Source organism: Brachyhypopomus gauderio, chromosome 21, assembly GCF_052324685.1.
Source record: "Brachyhypopomus gauderio isolate BG-103 chromosome 21, BGAUD_0.2, whole genome shotgun sequence".
Classification (NCBI taxonomy): Eukaryota; Metazoa; Chordata; class Actinopteri; order Gymnotiformes; family Hypopomidae; genus Brachyhypopomus; species Brachyhypopomus gauderio.
Window position 1 is genome coordinate 9,161,767 of NC_135231.1, and position 17,871 is coordinate 9,179,637.

General features: G+C 44.9%; 2 protein-coding genes and 1 pseudogene across 3 annotated transcripts; 2 read left to right on the forward strand and 1 right to left on the reverse strand.

Annotated features, from left to right (window-relative positions):
- Positions 1–1,174: 1,174 nt before the first annotated feature.
- LOC143485215 (E3 ubiquitin-protein ligase TRIM35-like) lies at positions 1,175–6,712 on the reverse strand (annotated as a pseudogene). Its single transcript, XR_013122808.1, has 6 exons — positions 6,311–6,712; positions 5,807–5,902; positions 5,473–5,703; positions 4,942–4,964; positions 4,554–4,672; positions 1,175–1,713 (listed from the first exon to the last, which is right to left on the reverse strand). The product of XR_013122808.1 is annotated as an E3 ubiquitin-protein ligase TRIM35-like (transcript).
- A 1,075-nt stretch (positions 6,713–7,787) lies between these two features.
- mul1 (mitochondrial E3 ubiquitin protein ligase 1) lies at positions 7,788–10,509 on the forward strand. Its single transcript, XM_076984560.1, has 4 exons — positions 7,788–8,330; positions 8,411–8,498; positions 8,710–8,830; positions 9,025–10,509. Exons 1-4 carry the CDS (start codon positions 8,211–8,213, stop codon positions 9,752–9,754), a joined length of 1,059 nt encoding a protein of 352 aa, XP_076840675.1. The 5' UTR covers positions 7,788–8,210; the 3' UTR covers positions 9,755–10,509.
- A 1,686-nt stretch (positions 10,510–12,195) lies between these two features.
- On the forward strand, positions 12,196–14,694 carry camk2n1b (calcium/calmodulin-dependent protein kinase II inhibitor 1b). Its single transcript, XM_076984538.1, has 2 exons — positions 12,196–13,046; positions 13,552–14,694. The coding sequence occupies exons 1-2, from the start codon at positions 12,881–12,883 to the stop codon at positions 13,620–13,622; spliced, it is 237 nt and encodes a 78-aa protein (XP_076840653.1). The 5' UTR covers positions 12,196–12,880; the 3' UTR covers positions 13,623–14,694.
- Positions 14,695–17,871: the final 3,177 nt, after the last annotated feature.

The following is a 17,871-nucleotide window of genomic DNA, read 5'->3' on the forward strand; positions in this document are numbered from 1 at the left end:
CCAGGAGCAGTGTGAACAGGAGAACTAACCAGAGAGGAGCAGAACTGAGACAAGACTGAGAGGACAAAACAGATCAGTAACTGGCGAAACAATCAAAGGACATGACCAGTTTGCATGAAGGAGACGTGGCTTCATAATATGACAGTACTTCATAATGAGTATGTGAATGCAGACAGGTTAAATATACACATATAAGTAAGAACAGGTGCAATCGCCTCAATAAACGTGGGCGTGAATCACAATAATTGCTTGAGTCGGATGAAGTGTCGGATTGGGAGAATGTGACTGATGGGAAATAGCGGCAGATACAGGGGGGTGTGACAACCACTCCAGTTATAACCACACATGTATTTTATGCTAAAACTTGCAGCTGAGGACACTGTAAATCAAATCAGAAATCAAGCAACAACTTCATAGCTGTTTTCAGTGAGTTGGATGTGAGTGAAATGACTGATCAGACTATCAGTATGAGATTCACTCCTTCATCAGGTAGGGAGTGTGTTATGGAGGGGTGACTGATAGCATCCCTAACAAAGTAGGCAGTGTGTGTACTAATTATTCCAAAAACTCCATTTCCCACAATCCCACTAAGCTGCTCTTGTGCACTGCATATTCTATAAATGGTCAGAGATTGTGTGGCAACTGTATATTACATAACACACCTGAGAGCGTGTATTTGATGAACTTACATTTACAATGAGACGCCCCATGGAGAAATGCTTCAATTCTACATCAAAATGCATCTGGAACAAGATTTTATCCTTATCATGGTTTGTTAATGTATCTGCAACCAGGTCTTTATGTCCTGATGAGTTTGCTAGCGTATAACGTAGAAATAATGTAGAAATCAAACTTTTAAATGTTATTTCAGATTTAAATTTAGGCATTTATTTGCAGAAATGTAAGTATGTATGTCCTTGTTCACACACCATATGTGGATTATAACACCATACATGATTATATGGACATTATACAACTTAGAATAAAGGTCTAACATTAATTTAATTCATTTTAATAATGGTAATTACGTTATACATACATGTGTTAAGGTGTTAAAGGGTTAAAATACCCCCACCATACTGACATTGTGTGACGATATAGGTGATAACAGAACTCCATTCAGCTCTACAGTGTTGAGTGTTTCATTCACTATATGTATGAATTCTAGACAACATTAACTGTGCTGTTGCACTGTTACTGATACCTTTGCTGGTAGAATCCTCACAGGAGAGTAATTGCAATTGCAGAATATTGGGGAAACTGTGTCAGTAAAAGTGTGTGTTATAGTGTGCAGGTGTGAACTGGTTAGAAGATCAGTGAATGTCACTTTCCCCCTGTCCCAGTCCAGCTGAACTCTGACCCTCTACACTTTCTTTGTTGGTGTGAGGTAGTGAGGTGTCTGTCCTGGGCGGAGTATACAGTATTTGCTTTTATAGTAGCTCAGGCTCCACACTGAACCCCAGAAACACTCTCCTTTTCTCGATGCAGACTTTCTAATTACACCCAGTAGCCAGTGTTCACTGTCTCCAACATCAACATCCCAGCAGTGTGTCCCTGAGATAAAACCCTCAAAACCCAGGACACATGCACGGACATAAAATCTCTCTGGATTATCAGGAAGCAGTGATTTCTGTGGTCTGGATTCTACAGTCGTGAGATCATCAGACAGGTGGAGGTGTGGATGTGCAGTGTTGGGGTCCAGAGTAACAGGGACTGAGGAGAGAGAACAGAATGAATCATCATGTTCTTCATGTGTTTATGTGATGAGGTCACATCTACAGACTGCAGGCCCTTTACTCTGAGTGAAATGCTGCAGTAGGTTGATAAGAGGGAAGTGATGGTGATGTTGTGTGTTCACCACACACCCCTGCAGTACTTGTGTGCTTGTTGTTTTGACACTTGGAATTGTGTCTGTGATGTGAAACTTAACTAGTGAGGTACTACTGTCACACTGCATGTGTGTATTATTAGTATCTGTGGTCTTAAGTGTGTAAGTGTGTGTGTGTGTGTGTGTGTGTGTGTGTGTGTGTGTGTGTGTGTGTGTGTGTGTGTGTGTGTGTGTGTGTGTGTGTGTGTGTGTGTCATTGTGATTGTGGGGCTATCACTACTGTTCCCCCCACCAAAGGGTGCTACTCCCAGAGTGAATAACACCAGTGGACTGTCCCCAGACTGAAGGACGGGACCAGAGAACGAGGACCACAGTGTCCAGACCACCGTAGAAGCAAACTCAAAGATGGTGAGGGGTACACAGACAGGGACAGACACAGACACAAGGACCAGGGAGGGAAGGTGGTTGTGTAGAGGTGGAGAGTGGGTGGTGTGTAGAGGTGGAGAGTGGGTGGTGTGTAGAGGTGGAGAGTGGATGGTGTGTAGAGGTGGAGAGTGGGTGGTGTGTAGAGGTGGAGAGTGGATGGTGTGTAGAGGTGGAGAGTGGGTGGTGTGTAGAGGTGGAGAGTGGATGGTGTGTAGAGGTGGAGAGTGGGTGGTGTGTAGAGGTGGAGAGTGGATGGTGTGTAGAGGTGGAGAGTGGGTGGTGTGTAGAGGTGGAGAGTGGGTGGTGTGTAGAGAGGGAGAGTCGGTGGTGTGTAGAGGGGAGAGTGGGTGGTGTAGAGGTGGAGAGTGAGTGGTGTGTAGAGGTGGAGAGTGGGTGGTGTAGAGGTGGAGAGTGGGTGGTGTGTAGAGGTGGAGAGTGGGTGGTGTGTAGAGGGGAGAGTGGGTGGTGTGTAGAGGTGGAGAGTGGGTGGTGTGTAGAGGTGGGGAGTGGGTGGTGTGTAGAGGGGAAGAGTGGGTGGTTTGTAGAGGGGAAGAGTGGGTGGTGTAGAGGTGGAGAGTGGGTGGTGTAGAGGGGGAGAGTGGGTGGTGTGTAGAGGTGGAGAGTGGGTGGTGTGTAGAGGTGGAGAGTGGGTGGTGTGTAGAGGGGGAGAGTGGGTGGTGTGTGGAGGGGAAGAGTGGGTGGTGTGTAGAGGTGGAGAGTGGGTGGTGTGTAGAGGTGGAGAGTGGGTGGTGTGTAGAGGGAGAGAGTGGGTGGTGTGTAGAGGGAGAGAGTGGGTGGTGTGTAGAGGTGGAGAGTGGGTGGTGTGTAGAGGTGGAGAGTGGGTGGTGTGTAGAGGGAGAGAGTGGGTGGTGTGTAGAGGTGGAGAGTGGGTGGTGTGTAGAGGGAGAGAGTGGGTGGTGTGTAGAGGTGGAGAGTGGGTGGTGTAGAGGTGGAGAGTGGGTGGTGTGTAGAGGTGGAGAGTGGGTGGTGTAGAGGTGGAGAGTGGGTGGTGTGTAGAGGGGAGAGCGGGTGGTGTGTAGAGGTGGAGAGTGGGTGGTGTGTAGAGGTGGAGAGTGGGTGGTGTGTAGAGGGGAGAGTGGGTGGTGTGTAGAGGGGAGAGTGGGTGGTGTGTAGAGGTGGAGAGTGGGTGGTGTGTAGAGGGAGAGAGTGGGTGGTGTGTAGAGGTGGAGAGTGGGTGGTGTGTAGAGGGAGAGAGTGGGTGGTGTGTAGAGGTGGAGAGTGGGTGGTGTGTAGAGGTGGAGAGTGGGTGGTGTGTAGAGGGAGAGAGTGGGTGGTGTGTAGAGGTGGAGAGTGGGTGGTGTGTAGAGGTGGAGAGTGGGTGGTGTGTAGAGGGAGAGAGTGGGTGGTGTGTAGAGGGAGAGAGTGGGTGGTGTGTAGAGGTGGAGAGTGGGTGGTGTGTAGAGGGAGAGAGTGGGTGGTGTGTAGAGGTGGAGAGTGGGTGGTGTAGAGGTGGAGAGTGGGTGGTGTGTAGAGGTGGAGAGTGGGTGGTGTAGAGGTGGAGAGTGGGTGGTGTGTAGAGGGGAGAGCGGGTGGTGTGTAGAGGTGGAGAGTGGGTGGTGTGTAGAGGTGGAGAGTGGGTGGTGTGTAGAGGGGAGAGTGGGTGGTGTGTAGAGGGGAGAGTGGGTGGTGTGTAGAGGTGGAGAGTGGGTGGTGTGTAGAGGGAGAGAGTGGGTGGTGTGTAGAGGTGGAGAGTGGGTGGTGTGTAGAGGGAGAGAGTGGGTGGTGTGTAGAGGTGGAGAGTGGGTGGTGTGTAGAGGGAGAGAGTGGGTGGTGTGTAGAGGTGGAGAGTGGGTGGTGTGTAGAGGGAGAGAGTGGGTGGTGTGTAGAGGTGGAGAGTGGGTGGTGTAGAGGGAGAGAGTGGGTGGTGTGTAGAGGTGGAGAGTGTGGAGAGTGGGTGGTGTGTAGAGGTGGAGAGTGGGTGGTGTGTAGAGGTGGAGAGTGGGTGGTGTGTAGAGGGAGAGAGTGGGTGGTGTGTAGAGGTGGAGAGTGGGTGGTGTGTAGAGGGGGAGAGTGGGTGGTGTAGAGGTGGAGAGTGGGTGGTGTAGAGGTGGAGAGTGGGTGGTGTGTAGAGGGGAGAGCGGGTGGTGTAGATCTCCTCATGGACTGACTGTCTCTCCTCAGACCAGCAGTCAACTGGTCGTCCCCCTCACTGTTTATACTAATACAGCCTTTAATACTGGAATAGTTCATTTAACAAACACACAATGTTTAATGTTTCTCTCTCTATAGAGTTCTAATTGTGAAGAGAACAGAATTACGTTCATTAATCAAAACTCACAGTATTGGAGAATCTTCTGCATTCTCTCCCAGACTCTGAAATTCAGGTTGGAAAGATGTTTTGCAACATTGATCAGAGGTCCTGACACCTTCTCAGGTTCCTTTGGGGTGTGGGGAAGTCTGGAAATATATAAAGCTGTATTATTATGGCTCATTATGTATTATTACACTGTATATCTTGTGCAAATTAATTGTGATTTAAATTGACAGAGTATATATCAATTTTAATCAATGTATTTTTCGAATTTTTGGGCATAATCAGTCTACTTTTTTTCTTAAATACCATCTTCATATATCATGTTTCTGAAGATCTAAATGTATCAGAAATATTTGACCAACAAAATGTATAACACAATATAGAGATCAAAGCAGTAATAATAATCACTTACTGTTTCAATGTGGACGACAAGTTCTGAGAAGGAAACAGAGGGACAATTGTACAGAGATGGTGAAATCAAAAATTTTTAATTTTATTTATATGAGGGTCAAATATATAAAAAAACAAATGTACTTCTTCCTTGTATAATTATAAAACAATGTCTTTAAAGACTCTTACAAACACACACAAATACATGTCACAACATTTTACTTATGCATTTGTGTGTGTGTGTGTGTGTGTGTGTGTGTGTGTGTGTGTGTGTGTGTGTGTGTGTGTGTGTGTGTCTGTGTCTGTGTCTGTGTCTGTGTGTACATGCATGAGAGGTAGTGAGACATGGCCAATATGCCAGACCGTAATTCTTTATCATCTACATTGGTGCATTTGATATATTTTGTGTATGTGTTTAAGTAAGAAGAGACACAGACTGAGTGATTCTGAGTGATTTTCTTTTACATTGGTGGATTTAACATGTTTTTTGTATGTGTGCATATGTTTAATATAGACAGTGAGAAGAGAGATACAGACAGAGGGAGATTCTTACCAGTAAGAACAGAATGTCATCAGCTTCCATCTCCTTCTCTGTGTTTGTGATTTGATCTGAAAGAGATGCTATTTCTCCACTCATCTCCTCAATCTTCCTCCTCATCATGTGACTCTTCTGCTCCTCTTCCTCCTTCAGTGCAGCTATTCTTGCTGCTTCTTCATCTCTTAGAAACTGGTGGATCTTCTCAAACTCCTCCTTTATCTGCCTCTCTGTGTGCTGGGCCTGATACTGGAATGGGAGATGATGAGGAAATATAAACTGTACAAATGTGTGTGTTTTATTATGGTGTAAGTGGACAGTGATCAAAGCAGCACTCAGAGTGACCTTTCACCTTAATGTGGACTGCTGTTTTCTGACAGGCTTGTTTATCTTCCTCTAAGACTTTCAGATTCTGCTGTAGAGACTCCAGTGAGGTCTTGAGTTTGTTCTACAATTACAATTTTAGTTAAGAGCAGTAGGAGTCTATTACAGCGGGTTTACACTGTAAATGTAGAAATGTTCTGGGAGTCTCAGAGAGTGAAACTGTAGAGATCAGAATGGCAGGTTTCATTGTTCACCAAATACACAGGACCCTTCTCACTTATATCTAATATAGAGATATAACTGTGTTGGAGAATATGATCTTCATAGACTTTATTACAACATATAGGCACTAGAGTTTTATGGAGTGACTTTGACCACTGAGCATTTCTCCTGGTTTTGTCATTCTATGTCACATGCATTTATTGGGTCTTTGGCTAGAACCACATCTGCTGACACAATATAGTTAGTAACTAATTTCAGTAGCATATGTAGACATTTTGATTGTGATAAATTATGAAAAGTAATTTCATACCTTAAATTCACACACAGCTTCATCTACTGGACAGCAGTCATGGTTTTTGTGTTTCTTTGAAGTCTGACACACCACACACACAGGCTGTTGGTCCTCCAGACAGAAGAGTTTGAGTTTCTCATTGTGCAGACTGCAGATCTCAGACCCTGCTGAAGATCTCTGACTCCTGCTCTCTAGAAAAGACTCACACAGGTTCTTTAGTGCAAGATTACAGGGAGGATCATCTCTTGAAGATCTTCTCCTACAAACTGGACATTCTTGAGATCCCTTAGTTTCTGAGAAGTGCGGCAGACAGGTTTTACACACACTGTGGCTACATGACAGTAGAACAGGATCCCTGAAGATGTCACAGCACACAGGACATGAAAACTCTTCTTCTGACAGAGGGTTTGTAGCAGCCATTTCCTCCAACAGCTGCTGTGCTGTTTCTCTGTAATGTCTCCTTCTGTACAAACTTCACTTTCACTTTTAGATCTTCTGTAATAAACACAGTAGCACAGGAGAGAATCAGTCACTGTGGTCCTTTATCCAACTGAGGGAGTTTTGACTCCTTTCAGAAATTAGTCCAAAAGAAGAAAACAAATGCAGCGTTAAGAGCTTCTGCTTATGACTTATCTGAGCACAGAATTAATACTGACCAAGGTGGCATTCCCAGATTTATGCCCTGAAACATGCTGGTGTGTACAGGTAGGAGGGGTTTTTGTAAGGAAATAAATAAGTTGAAAAATTGTGTGATTTGTCCACCAGATGGCGCCAGCTCACAAATACATGGGTTATGGTGACTATGGTGGCGAGAGGATGTTTAAAGCCATCAGAGCCCAGGACACATACACATCAAATCTCTCTGGATTAGGAAACAGTGATTTCTGTGGTTTGCGTTCTACAGTATTGAGATCATCAGACAGGTGGAGGTGTGGGTGTAATAGTAACAGGGTTGGGGGAGAGAAAACGACTTAATCATCATGTTCTTATGGAAACCAAACTGGTGGGTTATGGTGTTTTACACGCACAACAGAATAACAGATTATGTACACTTGAAGCTGCCATAATAATCATATGAATTGCGTTGGTTTTAATGATTTGAAGGTTTTCTTAAAACGTTGTTGTACAGGCCTTGTAAGAGTGACTTACCACGATGCCTTATGGTGTTATACACATACAACAGAACAAAAATGGGGAAATTGATTTGTTAGCCTGAGGGCATCATTGTATGACAGAGGGTTATTCATTCACTCTGTAATTACATATGAGGCTTGTATTTAATGTTGACATTTTAGTAAATTGTGTCTGTCTTCTCCGAACTGTATTTAATAGAATAGCAACACTTTGTAAGTAGTTGCTCTACAAATACGTCTGATATACGTACAGTATCTTCTAGTAGCTAAGCGACAACACACCAAATATTCATCCCCTCCAGTGAATTTGATGAACCTTCACATCCCACCCACTGGGTGGCAGTATGTACATTTAAGTTAGATTGCAACGTACTGAAATCCCACAGTTAAAGGAAGACAGTTTGGTGGAAATAGACTTGTTTACTTTCCCTCGTTTATTAGTGTTTGTTAACTCGCTATCTTTGTCGGTTTAAAAATAGAGAAATAGATGTCGCTCGGCTTTACATTTACTCCTGTACACACCGAGATTCTATAAAAGGAGTCAAAATATTTTTAACCTCCCTAAAATGCTAGCTAGCTAATTGGATACCCTGCTAGTTAGCTAAATTACCTTAGTTATAAAACAACTCCAGATAGCTAGCTAGCTAAGCAAGCACAAACGATGTTTCATGTTTTATATTGTCAACATAATATATGTCAACATATGTTGTGAAAAAAACAACAACCATTATTCGTAAAGTTTTGCTAAGGAGAGTCTGCTTTGTAGCCATAACCCAGGCTGAAGAATGGACTTGAGTGGGAGACCCTCCACTGGCCAGATTGTGCTGTTGGCCACCAGCTCGGCCCTCACTGCTGTCTTTTATTCAATATACAGAAGAAAGGCAGGACATGTGGCCAGGTTAAAAGTAAGTAAAGATCTCGTAGGATCTCACTGAACCAACTACTGACATCTCATTAAAAACGCTTTCTTTAAAAAAATGAACAGGAAGCCAAGAAAATATCACTAGATCAAGACCTGAAAAACATCCTTGCAGATGCTCCAGGAAAATGTATCCCATATGCTGTTATTGAAGGTATGAGATGAGGTTTGTCTTTGTTTTTAAGTGTGTCCTAAGGCTGTTAGTGTTGATTCTGCCCTACACAGACACTTGTATAGCATGTTTTGCCGGTACTCAGATATTTTCTTATTGTCCAATATTCATTTGCTTAGACAGACTCGGTGGGATGATAAATTGCTAATCATTTGTTGCGGGAAATAATATGCAAACTATGAATGTCCTGCAGGAGTTGTGCGTTCTGTGAAAGAAACTTTGAACAGTCAGTTTGTAGACAACTGCAAAGGAGTCATTGAGAGACTGACGCTAAAAGAAAAGAAAATGGTTTGGAATCGGACTACTCATATCTGGTAAACTTTCTATTTTCATTACTTTGGCTTTGTGTTTGTGATTGTATAATTATTTAAAATTTTGTTAAGCCCATTTTAAATGTGTTGACATATGAAACATTCACTGTCAAGAATGTATATGGAACAAATGTGAATCAGTTTTCTTTTGCAATGTTTACTTCAGGCCTCCTAATCAATATTTTGAACTGCTTCAGGAATGACTGTGAAAAGGTCATCCATCAACGCACCAACACCGTACCCTTTGACCTGGCCCCCCATGACGACAGCATCCCGGTGACGGTGCGTGTGGTCCGTCCCCTGGACTCGGCCGAGCTGGACCTGGAAACGACATACGAGAACTTCCACCCCAGCGAGCACTCCCTGGGCAACGTGATCGGACACTTCATCAGCGGCGAGCGCCCCCAGGGCATCCAGGAGACGGAGGAGATGCTGCGCCTGGGTGCCAGCCTCACGGGCGTGGGCGAGCTGGTCCTGGATAGCAGCGTGGTCCGCCTGCAGCCCCCCAAGCAGGGCCTGCGATACCTCCTGAGCCGCGTGGATTACGACACGCTGGTGGCCAGGCAAGAGGGCAGCCTGCACGTGTGGCGCACCCTCACGTTGCTGCTGGGCGTGGCCACGTGCGCCACGGTCCTCTACGCGCTGTGGAGACACTGGGCCCGCCGGAGACGGCAGAGCAAAGAGCGCGCCGAGCTGGAGGTGTTCGCAGAGCAGCAACGGAGACGCGCGCGAGAGCTTAATCTCGACGAGACGAGCGTGCCGGCAAGCGCGTGTGCCGTCTGCCTGACGCGTGAGCGTGCCTGCGTGTTCCTCGAGTGCGGCCATGTGTGCACGTGTGAACGCTGCTATGATGCCCTGCCCTGGCCAAAGAAATGCCCCATTTGCAGGGCGAGTATAGATAGAATGGTGCCTCTTTACAACAGCTAACAACTTTGAGGCATCTGACCCTTGTTTTTGTGCCTTCACGGCTCTCTTAGAGATTTGATGACATTCTGAAGCAGTGTTTATTTAGCCTGATGGTTTAGGGCCCCCATACTCAAATAGCGGCCCGCGAGCTATTTTGAAAAGTGGGTTTTTTTTTAGGAATCTTTTTTTTTTCAATCACGCTATCCGCTTTTATTTTGAAATCGCGCACCGCGATCTCAAGCCGATGCCGGGGATTGCCTTTATGGCAACAACAAACAGGTAGCAGATGCCCAACCGCCCCCCTCAGTGATTGAAAAAATAAAATGTGGCCCGTCATCATTTCTATTTGAGTACTCCTGGTTTAGGGTGTAAATCAGTATGTCTTGTCTATGGCTGAATATCATCATCAGTTTTGGTTACCAAAAAGGAACTTATTGCCGCTTCTGGGATTGTGGTTTCATGATTAACCTCATGGGGCATTTTTGTAGTCCCCTAAAAATTAAAATAGCAGTAAACATGATTGGGTATTATAGATTACAAATGAACGTATCCATGTGGTGAATCTCCTACCACACATGCTTATTTATCTACTGTTTAAAGGCTTTAAATTGATACTTCTATGCAGTTTTCAAAAAACAACATGCAGCTGTTGATTTTTTCATAAATGTTTATTTTTCCCCTACTCAATTACTTATTGTTTAGAGATCTTTGCTGTGCTCTGAACAAACAAAAATGTTTTCTAAGCAAAAAATAAAAAAAACACAAAATTGAATCAATCATGCCTGTATGCCTCCATTCTTACTAAATTGTTCAGCTGCTAAAATCGTGTACTGTGCACATATAGAACAGAAGGATTGCCTGTTTTTCATAGGCAGCTTCCTCTTTGTTATTGGGGATCCAGTTTCCCTTAATCAGAATTGTGCAAATGTGAGCACTGGACATTCTTTCAGAGCCAAAATAATTTGAAATCTTCCGTTCTTTGGTGGAAATGGTCCCTAAATGAGCTTGAAATTGCTTAGATACAACTTTTTCCTTCTTGATTGGACTAAGGCTCACTGGATCTAACAGTAGAAACCAAGAAACCAACCAGATTTATGGTGACCAGTAGAGGGAGCTCGCCATCTACTTATTTTTGTATCTACACATATGAAATTTACTGTAACTACTAGAAGTGTAGGATTTCCTGTAGCAAATCACTTCTGCCCACTTGACAACAGCATGAAGGTGTTTATGAAGCACAGTCGTGGCCTTTTCCCCTTCAATAATCACCCTGCTACCTCCTCCCAGGGCCACTCCATGCTGCCCTACAGTGGGCATATCCTTTGGGCATATGGGGCTGGCAGAGTCTGGATTTACATGACCCACTGAAGAAAATAACAGTAGCATTAAGCACTATTTCAGGTGTCATGGTGCACAATCAGCTGGAACGTTGGATCAGGTCTTTGCGGACCCGAAGTGGCCATTCCAGCCAGATGAGCCGGAGTCTTGCAGAACCCACCGGCACAAGCAGGTCCCGACGCTGCTCGGGATCGTCCCTTTCCCAGCATCAACACAGCGCCCCGTGGTTTCCCTCCCTCCCGAACTCCGACAACGTTTGTGAGCAGAGGCCTCATATGGCACGTGGCAGTCCTCGCATAAAAACGTTCCACCTCTCCGGCCTCGTCTCCCAGTGTCTCGCCGGGACCCTGCTGGCCCTGTGCCATTCTCGCCACGTCTCCGGCCACTGTTGTCCAGCCTCTAACCACGGTTTCCGCTCATCTCTGTTCTGGATCCTCTGGCGGCTCCGCCCCACACAGCGCACCCTGAACGTCCGCGCTCGGCCGCCATGGATCCTCCTGGAGCTCACGTGCCAAACTTCTTGGCACCGTAACCGCCTCCGTCACCGTCTTCACCGGTGCTGGGAGTGTTGTTTCCTCCAGTGAAGGCACTGGGCTTGCAGCACTGACATACTGACATTTATAGTCCCTGTCGCCACACTGGCACCTTCACTCTCTCTGCCGTATGTCCTCTTGTCTCTAGTATCTTCCGTTTTGGCGGTCTGGTAGGGGATCCAGTCAGCATGGTGGGACATTTGTGTAGCGTTCAGCACAAACATGTTTGGCTTCTCTTGAAGTCAGCTTTGAGGGCAGGATGCACGGAGGTGCAACATGGTGAACTTCAGGTTCTTGCCGATAAAGTTCACTAGCACCTACGCAACTTATTCCAGCGCACGCTGGATCCCACTTTTGACACCAATCTATCATCCACACGAGGCAGAAGATGCTTTAGAGCAGGGGTGCCCACAACCCCTGCTTTAGAGATTAATCATCAGTAACTGCATAAATTGAATGCCGACAGCAATTACTGCCCAACAATTACTGGTATGGGCCTGTAGGATACGTAGCCACGCCCTCTCCCCCTCGGGCCCAGGCCCAGAATGTTCCTACCGGAACTGAGCGCGTTCCCAGCCTGCACCAATGCACTTATTGCGCGCTGCCGTAATGTGACTAAAGACGCTTACTAGACTCTACATTCATATAGTAATATAAGGCTTAGTAAGTTTATGTCCAAGTAAGACTATCCAGATTTTAAATATCACTTTGCGATTAATGCGACACATTAATTTAACTGATTCCTAATACACGGTAATTAAATGTTATAATTTCATCATGCTCCAGGATGCTTAAGTGTTTTGGGTTGCATTTTGTAAAACGACAAACACACACGATAAACGTCAGCAATAATATTTCTGTAACGTGGGACGCCCCTGGAAAGCAGGGAATAAAATATGCATTGCAAAGTGAAACGGGGAGAGCTGCCGGGTGCACCAGCAAAACTCTGCGCGAGTGACGTATTCCCGCTCGCAGAGGGATTTGTGCTTTGCACCACTACTATTTTGCACCACTCCACTATTTTGCACCACTCTACTGTTTTGCACCACTACATCATCCTTTCCGTATGACTTTCGAGTTGTCCGAAACTGCGCCGAGGCGACCGTGCTGCTGAAGTAGGAACCTCGCTGCGGGAAACGTCGGGACACCTCAGTCGGCTTGCTGTCAAATTCTGTTGGTACGTTTGATATTTACGGACCGTCGCAGCAGCGTTATTAAGATTCACGTCGTTAGTCTAGCTTCGTTAGTTATCTGTTATAGCAGGCAAAGAGATATCATGTCGCAAGTGTTGCCTTACGACGAAAACATAACGCATTACGGTAATGATGGCGACAAGGAACAATTATCGCTCACCTGCAGACTGAACAAAACCAATAACTTCTTTGGCACAACGCAAACTAAAAGGGCACCAAAACTCGGACAGATCGGAAGGAGCAAACGAGGTGAGAGAACTCTACACAAGTTTAATTGATATATTTTTTACATTCTGATTATTTTTGAAGTGCATACGGAATTGCATGCGTTGTTTACAGTCCCGGTTTCGGTGTTTACTTGTGAAAAAATGTCTTTAAGCCTGTCATGTGGTAATACAAATGCGTCTTCTGGGGCGCCTCATAATTTTCCAACCATGTTTGGTGTGTCTATTGGTGTGTATTGCCTGGAATAGTGTGTTACGTCGTGGCATAGATTTAATGATTTGTACAACGCAAGCGCACATGGGTTTTCATCCGGTCTCATGGGTTGGTAGGGATGGGTTGCACTAGGCTGGATATAATAGAGCGCAGGGTGTAGGCAGGCCTGTGTTAACAGCCGGGTGTGTCCTCTGGTGTCCGGCCACGACCACACCTGGGTGACCTCGCCTCTCTCTCTCTCTCTCTCTCTCTCTCTCTCTCTCTCTCTCTCTCTCTCTCGCAGAATCTGATCCGTGTTTTCTCTCCCTTTTTCCAGTTGTCATAGAAGATGACAGAATTGATGAAGTGCTCCAAAACACAGCAGAAAAGTCGCCGACGAAAGTGTAAAAGTCAAGGACGTTTTTAGGCAGTGGGAGGTGTTGAAATACTAACATCTGCATAAAAAGCACTTTGCAGTGTCTCTCGGTATGGGTTGAATTTCGAAAGAGCACTGTTGTGGGCTCCCATCGGGAAAGCTGGGATCTGCTTTTTTTCCTTGAGGGCATGTTTTTCCTTGAGGGCATGTTTTTTATATATCTTTTTTTTTCTTCTAATGAGCTGCAATAAGTTCTATGTTGTTATTCTTGTGTTTTGATCTTTAGTAGTAAAGGTACAGCTGTATTGTCGGAGGAATGTATTGATATTACAAGCACAAAGCACTGTTTACTGGTTCATCTTTCACATTTTTCCCTCAGACAAGACACAATGTTTCTCTGTATCTAGCAACACTGAATATTTTTTGTGCACAATGGAACTGTGAACTTCAGTAATGCGTTTTTCACGTGAAAGAAATTTGATTGATCTTTCTGGGCACTTAAGAAATATGATTGATCTTTTTGGGTACTTATTTTGCAGCACTGAGAGACTGAGCAAATGTTTTTATAGACTGACGAGCAAGGGCCTACCTTTTTAAAAAATTTGTTTTGTTGTTGTTGCTGATGACGTTACTTATTGTAATTTTTGTCGCTACACACTACCTGCATATGTAAATGGCTTATTTTTGTATGAAGAAAACAAAACACACACACACACACACACCTGGCTGGAACGTCGCTCTGCTCTTAGCACTTTTTTGATTGTGGTTTGTATTCTCTGCTGTACAGGATATGATCACGTTTGTGCCAAATATCGCAAAAGAATGCCAGTCGGACTGTGTCGCTGTGTTCCACGCACTGTGGACCAGCGAGCCTAGCAGTCTTGTCCATTTTTCAGGGCTTTTCTAACCGCTTTTGCATGTGACGGGCTAAAGTGCCTCTCTGGCTACAGAACTGGTGTATTTACTGTAATCCTGTTGTTCTCAGTTTTTGGAATGATCGACCTCAACCTCCTGGATATTACATATTTGTTGCACTTCTTTTCACTGTTGAACAGGGCTACATTGATAAAGTATGACCATTAAAATGTGAATATATATCAAAAACGTATTAGCATTGTTCATTTCGCCACTGCTGTTGCATAAGACCCGAGATTTATGGCTGGTCATTATTTCTCTTTTTCTCCCCACAGGCATGTCAGCCACCTAGATTTTCATTTTCTCTCAATAACTAATTGAAAGTCTTTTCCAAGCCAAATATAACCAGTGATGTGACTTATTTGCGGCTAATCCTCTTACACCCATGTGAAAAGGCTCACATTCCTAAACATGCCAATATTGCTACAATATTGGGAAGCAAATATAATTTGTTATTAATGGTGTTAAAAAGATATTCTGAGGATATCCCTTTAATGAATGGTGACTAGTCTCCAGTTAGGCTAAGGTTCTGGATATGATTCTGATGTTGCGAGACTCGGGACCGATTGCTCCGTGTGGGGCCTGTTCTTGTGTTTTACCCTGCTACAGCACACCAGGCGTAGCTCTTGCAAGACTTGAGCTGATGCTGAAACAGTCAACTAGAAGAATTGTCAAAGAGTCCTCAGGGCTGAGTTTGAGAATGAGAACTGGTAGCTACCTGTCATTACTGATAAGACTATATCAGGGAAGGGACTGAAGTCTTGAAAGTTTCATTATCGTTATCCTGCAAATTAGAAAGAGGCTGTCGGAACTGCACCTGAACCTGTCAGTGTTGTATATATTGTGAACCGTCTTCCATCTTATGTAAGTTTTCAGTCCATAATTCAGCAGGTCAAACTTGAAGAACCATCTAGAGCTTCCTAATAGCAAGATCATTCTTTGCATCTGAACTGAACCCTCTGAACCCAAAAAGTGTATTTGGCGATCCATACAGATATCTCACTGATCTTGATGGATCTGCTCCCAGACTGACCTTTTTTTGTTGCTGAAACTAGCTGTCCTGGTAGTCTTGAACTTATAACTTTCTTGGATGAACTTACTCTAAACTCATCAGAAATGCTCAGACAGTTCCTGGCTCACTCGGATAAAAAGCAGTGGAAAAGTTGGGGGAAAGTTTGTATGAAGTAGCAAAATTTCATAAGTATATGCTGATCTATTCACTCAAGAGACCATGCTTTGCTCCGCCTCGCCCACACAACTCTGCTGGATTATTCAATCGGATTCAGTTTTTTTTTATCTCGTTCAGCTCTGATGACTTTGATGTTTAGATATAGGCTACATAAATACACTGTTTTGTAAACTGCTGTTGAGGCGGTTTGGAGTTTTTAAGCTCTCATGAGTATTCATAAGGATGTCCACCGTTATGAATTTTGCCGCAGTAACATTTTGGAAAGTGTTTGTTGCTGAAACAATTCATAACATATTTTGCAGCATGAATACTAAATTGGTTTTTTAAAATGTCTAATTTCAACATCTATCTTAAAAAAACTTGGAATTTATGATTTATTCACATCTTGGTGTTATGTAGTCTAAACCATAAGCAGAAGTCTCTGCAACATCCACACAAAAAAAAGTAAACAGCATATTGTGTTGGCATGTGCTCTGCAGGGGAACAGACGACTCGGTGGGCCCCCGAGCGTGAATGTTGTGCGCGAGCTAAGCGCGGCATGAATCCACTTACTGTTAATTCCCTCCGCTCACTTGAAAGTGAGCGGCGCGCGAGCTCGCTGCCATGGCAACAGATGCGCTCCGCTTGGACCGCCGCCAGCGCCGTACGCGCGCCCCTCGCCTCACAAAACCACACACGAGCTTTTGCATCAAAGCAAATGCGCTGAATTATTCAGCACTTAAGGCGGCGGCCTTGTGATGAGAGTTGGAGCGAGTGATTGTGATCTTAAGAGAGCCCTCGGCGTCTTTTGCGCCGTTAAGTGCTCAGGTGAAACGACTATTAGCGTCTTTTGTTGCGCCTTGTGTTTGAGTTCCAAAAACATCTGCATGCACCCGCTCCCAAGAACAGAGGAGATCCTCACACTTTTAAATGTAATACTTTCAGATGTAAACCTGCTGTTCGTGTCCATCGCACTGGACGTTTTTGTTCACTGCGCGTTTGTTTGCACGTTGCAACACGCCGCTGTTAAATGCAATGGACGAGATTTCGCTTTTATGCCCACACAACACATTGCGAGCGAAACCGCAACAGAGAACATTTTATTTATCTCCAGGAGCGTGTTTATCCGAAACAACAAAAAAAAATGCCACAGTGGTTGCTATGGAAACATCTGTACCACGAAGGGGAAGCGGTCCTAGTCCTCGCGCCGACAGCGCGCGCTCCAGGGCTCTGTGGGAGGCACGGCGCCTTCCCACTTCCAGCCGTTAATTCGTGGCGATGCAATTATTGTTATAAGAACGATATTTCTATTGCGCGGTAATTGAAGAGTGGAGTGGACGATATCATGATTTCTGCATTTTGGTGCGCTGTCGAGTGCGTGATTCAGCAGCAGCAGGAGCGGTTTAATGAAACAAAGCGGCTCGGAAGTGCGCACTCGTGCCCCGACATCAGCTCGTGCAACGGCCCGTTGCATCAGTGGTCAAACCGTGCTCACATATAAGGTATTAATGAAGTTTGTGATTGAGTGATGCATTCATGGTCAGGGGCAGATCTCTGTTATAACAGGGGAGTCAATCAAGGCAACCAGCCGCTTCTCAGCTCACCCAATACGGTTATCCTTCAAGCCCGCACAAGAACCCCAATGACCATAATGAACATCGACGTATGGTAGCTGTCCCTGTGCTGTGTCTCCACTCAGACAGATTCTGCAGCCATGATGGTGTATTCAGCTGGCCAGACCAGGCTTGGAACTGTCAGTATTCACAAAACAAATGTAAGAACCTGCACTGCTCTAAAGTATTCTTGAACTCATAAGAAATGTGAAGGAATTATGACCAACGGGGGGCGACATTTGTTCCCATGAGTGAGGTCGACGTTAAAGATTAAAAATATACACTACTGTGCGCGAGTTGCTTTGGAAACTGGTATGGGTTCGTCATGGACATATCAAATCATGATCACTTCAGTACACATATGTGTGTTCTCTACACAGAGGACCAAAAGAGACTCAAAACAGACCAACAATTACGTTTTCATAAATAAATATAAGTCTTAGCTTAGCTACAATGGGCCACTTGGGCTATTTGCATTAGCATTCCTGTGAGATTTTTATTTTCGCTGAGAACGAAACCTTTGGTCTGAAACCATCTCCCAAGGGCGAAAGAATGAATGAAAGAAAAAAGCCTGCGAAGGTCTTT